This window comes from Bos javanicus, chromosome 22 (genome assembly GCF_032452875.1).
Source record: "Bos javanicus breed banteng chromosome 22, ARS-OSU_banteng_1.0, whole genome shotgun sequence".
Classification (NCBI taxonomy): domain Eukaryota; kingdom Metazoa; phylum Chordata; class Mammalia; order Artiodactyla; family Bovidae; genus Bos; species Bos javanicus.
This window is the reverse complement of record NC_083889.1, coordinates 51,658,774-51,660,841: the sequence shown is the minus strand read 5'-3', so window position 1 is coordinate 51,660,841 and position 2,068 is coordinate 51,658,774. Positions and strand designations below refer to the sequence as shown.

Below are 2,068 nucleotides of genomic sequence, written 5' to 3'. Positions count from 1 at the left end.
CCACTCACCAAATGTCAAGTGACCCTCTACTGGGTTCCAGGCAGTGCCAAGAGGTGGAGGCTGACTGCTGAATACACTCCTTTACCCCGGATCCTCAGGAGCCCATGGTGTGGACTCAGAGGGGATGTAGACAGTGCCTGGTCCCTCCCTCTCCTCAAGGACTCAACCCCTTTGAGCAACCCTGCCTGTGACACTTCCCACGGACCCCAGGAGAGGCCGAGATATTGTCAGGGAGATGGAGAAACCCTTTCGTCACCTTGCACAGGGGCCTCCCTGACCACTGCCCAGAAATCCAATGAAGCAACAGCAAAGCCTGAGTCAAGTCCACCTCGCACCTGGGAGGAGGCCAGGGATGGGGCGGGTCAGGTTGAATCTTTGCATCAGGCCCAGGCTGAGCATAAAAGGAGGGTCCCTCAGGTGGGAGGAGGCAGACTGGGCACCATGGAGACCCAGAGGGCCAGCCTCTCCCTGGGACGGTGGTCACTGTGGCTGCTGCTGCTGGGGCTAGCACTGCCCTCGGCCAGCGCCCAGGCCCTCAGCTACAGGGAGGCCGTGCTTCGTGCTGTGGATCAGCTCAATGAGCAATCCTCAGAACCTAACATTTACCGTCTTCTCGAGCTGGACCAGCCTCCTCAGGATGTAAGTCAGGGAGGGGGCTGGGGAAGGGACCCTCTGGGTGGAGGAGCAGAGACACAGAGCAGAGAAGGAAGCCTGAGCCCAAGCCCAGTCTCCCCACTCTGATCCTCGAGCAGGATGAAGACCCAGACAGCCCGAAGCGGGTGAGCTTCAGGGTGAAGGAGACCGTGTGCTCCAGGACCACCCAGCAGCCCCCGGAGCAGTGTGACTTCAAGGAGAATGGGGTGAGCCTGGGGGCTGGGGGCACAGGAGGCTGCTTCCCAGATTGCTGAACAGGGGGCTTCGAGCAAGGTTCCCAGCCCCTGGTGTGAGGCTGGGAGCTTATGGCCTGGGGGTGGGTGGTTCCACTTTGACCCTGAGCCTCCCCTTCCAGCTGCTGAAACGCTGTGAGGGGACAGTCACCCTGGACCAGGTCAGGGGTAACTTCGACATCACCTGTAATAATGTAAGTGGCCCCTTCTGTACTGTGGGAACTGCTGTGCCGGTGGGTTGTGGAACTCCCTTTGGACCAATGACCCACTGCCCCATCCAGGGCAGAGAAAGACTCTCCTACCCTGCCCCCTCCCTCCCCGAGCCCCAGATCTCCCGTCCTGGCTGTGTGTCCCTTAGAGCAGTGGTTCTCTCCTGGGGTCCGCACCCAGAGAACTTGTCAGAAAGGCAGATTCTCAGCCCCACTCAGGCCACCTGAGTTGGACTCTGGGGTGGGGTCTGACCATTTGTCTTTTCCCAGGACTTCCAGGGATTCTGACTGTGCTAAAGTTTTGAGAGTCACGAGCCCTCAACCTCTGCTCTCTTCCAGCTTTGCTGGGATGGGCTTGTGACTCTGGGAAGCCCTTGTCTTCCTTTAGTCTCTTCATCTATTTCTGAGTGTGGGGATTCCACCTCATGCTCCAAATATGACAGCCAGAGGTGAACTTGTGCCTGAGGATCCTGGTGTGACCCTGAAACAGGAAGGGCCAGGTGGGGAGGGATCTTGGGTTGATGGTGATGCAGTACCAACAAGCAACCTGTGTTTTTCTTGTTTCACAGCACAAGAGCATCAGGATTACAAAGCAGCCATGGGCACCACCACAGGCAGCCCGATTATGTCGCATTGTAGTGATAAGGGTTTGCAGATAATCAGCTCTTGTAGATTTCTGTCATAAGCCAGTAAAGAGTCCTAAGGGTTTTCTTACTCTGCCTCAAGCTACTGGATCTGAAAAATAAATTCTTGTGACATGATATCCTCCAGGTCTCAATTTCATTGTCTCCTCTCCTCACAGTTATCAAGAAAGAATCTTGAACTATTTCATGTCTCGTGTGTGTGTACCCGTGTGTGTGTGTGTCTATGTGTCTGTGTGTGTGTCCATGAGTGTATGTGTGTGTGAGATCACTCCTGTGAACACAGAGAAGGGTGAGGGCCCTGTTCCTTCCACGCGAGAAGCAGTAGCCT

General features: G+C 56.0%; 1 protein-coding gene across 1 annotated transcript; it reads left to right on the top strand.

Annotated features, from left to right (window-relative positions):
- Window positions 1–426: 426 nt before the first annotated feature.
- Window positions 427–1,859, top strand: LOC133235438 (cathelicidin-1). The gene is made up of 4 exons (XM_061396961.1): window positions 427–639; window positions 753–860; window positions 1,010–1,081; window positions 1,666–1,859. The coding sequence occupies exons 1-4, from the start codon at window positions 442–444 to the stop codon at window positions 1,753–1,755; spliced, it is 468 nt and encodes a 155-aa protein (XP_061252945.1). The 5' UTR covers window positions 427–441; the 3' UTR covers window positions 1,756–1,859.
- The last annotated feature ends 209 nt before the right edge of the window (window positions 1,860–2,068 follow it).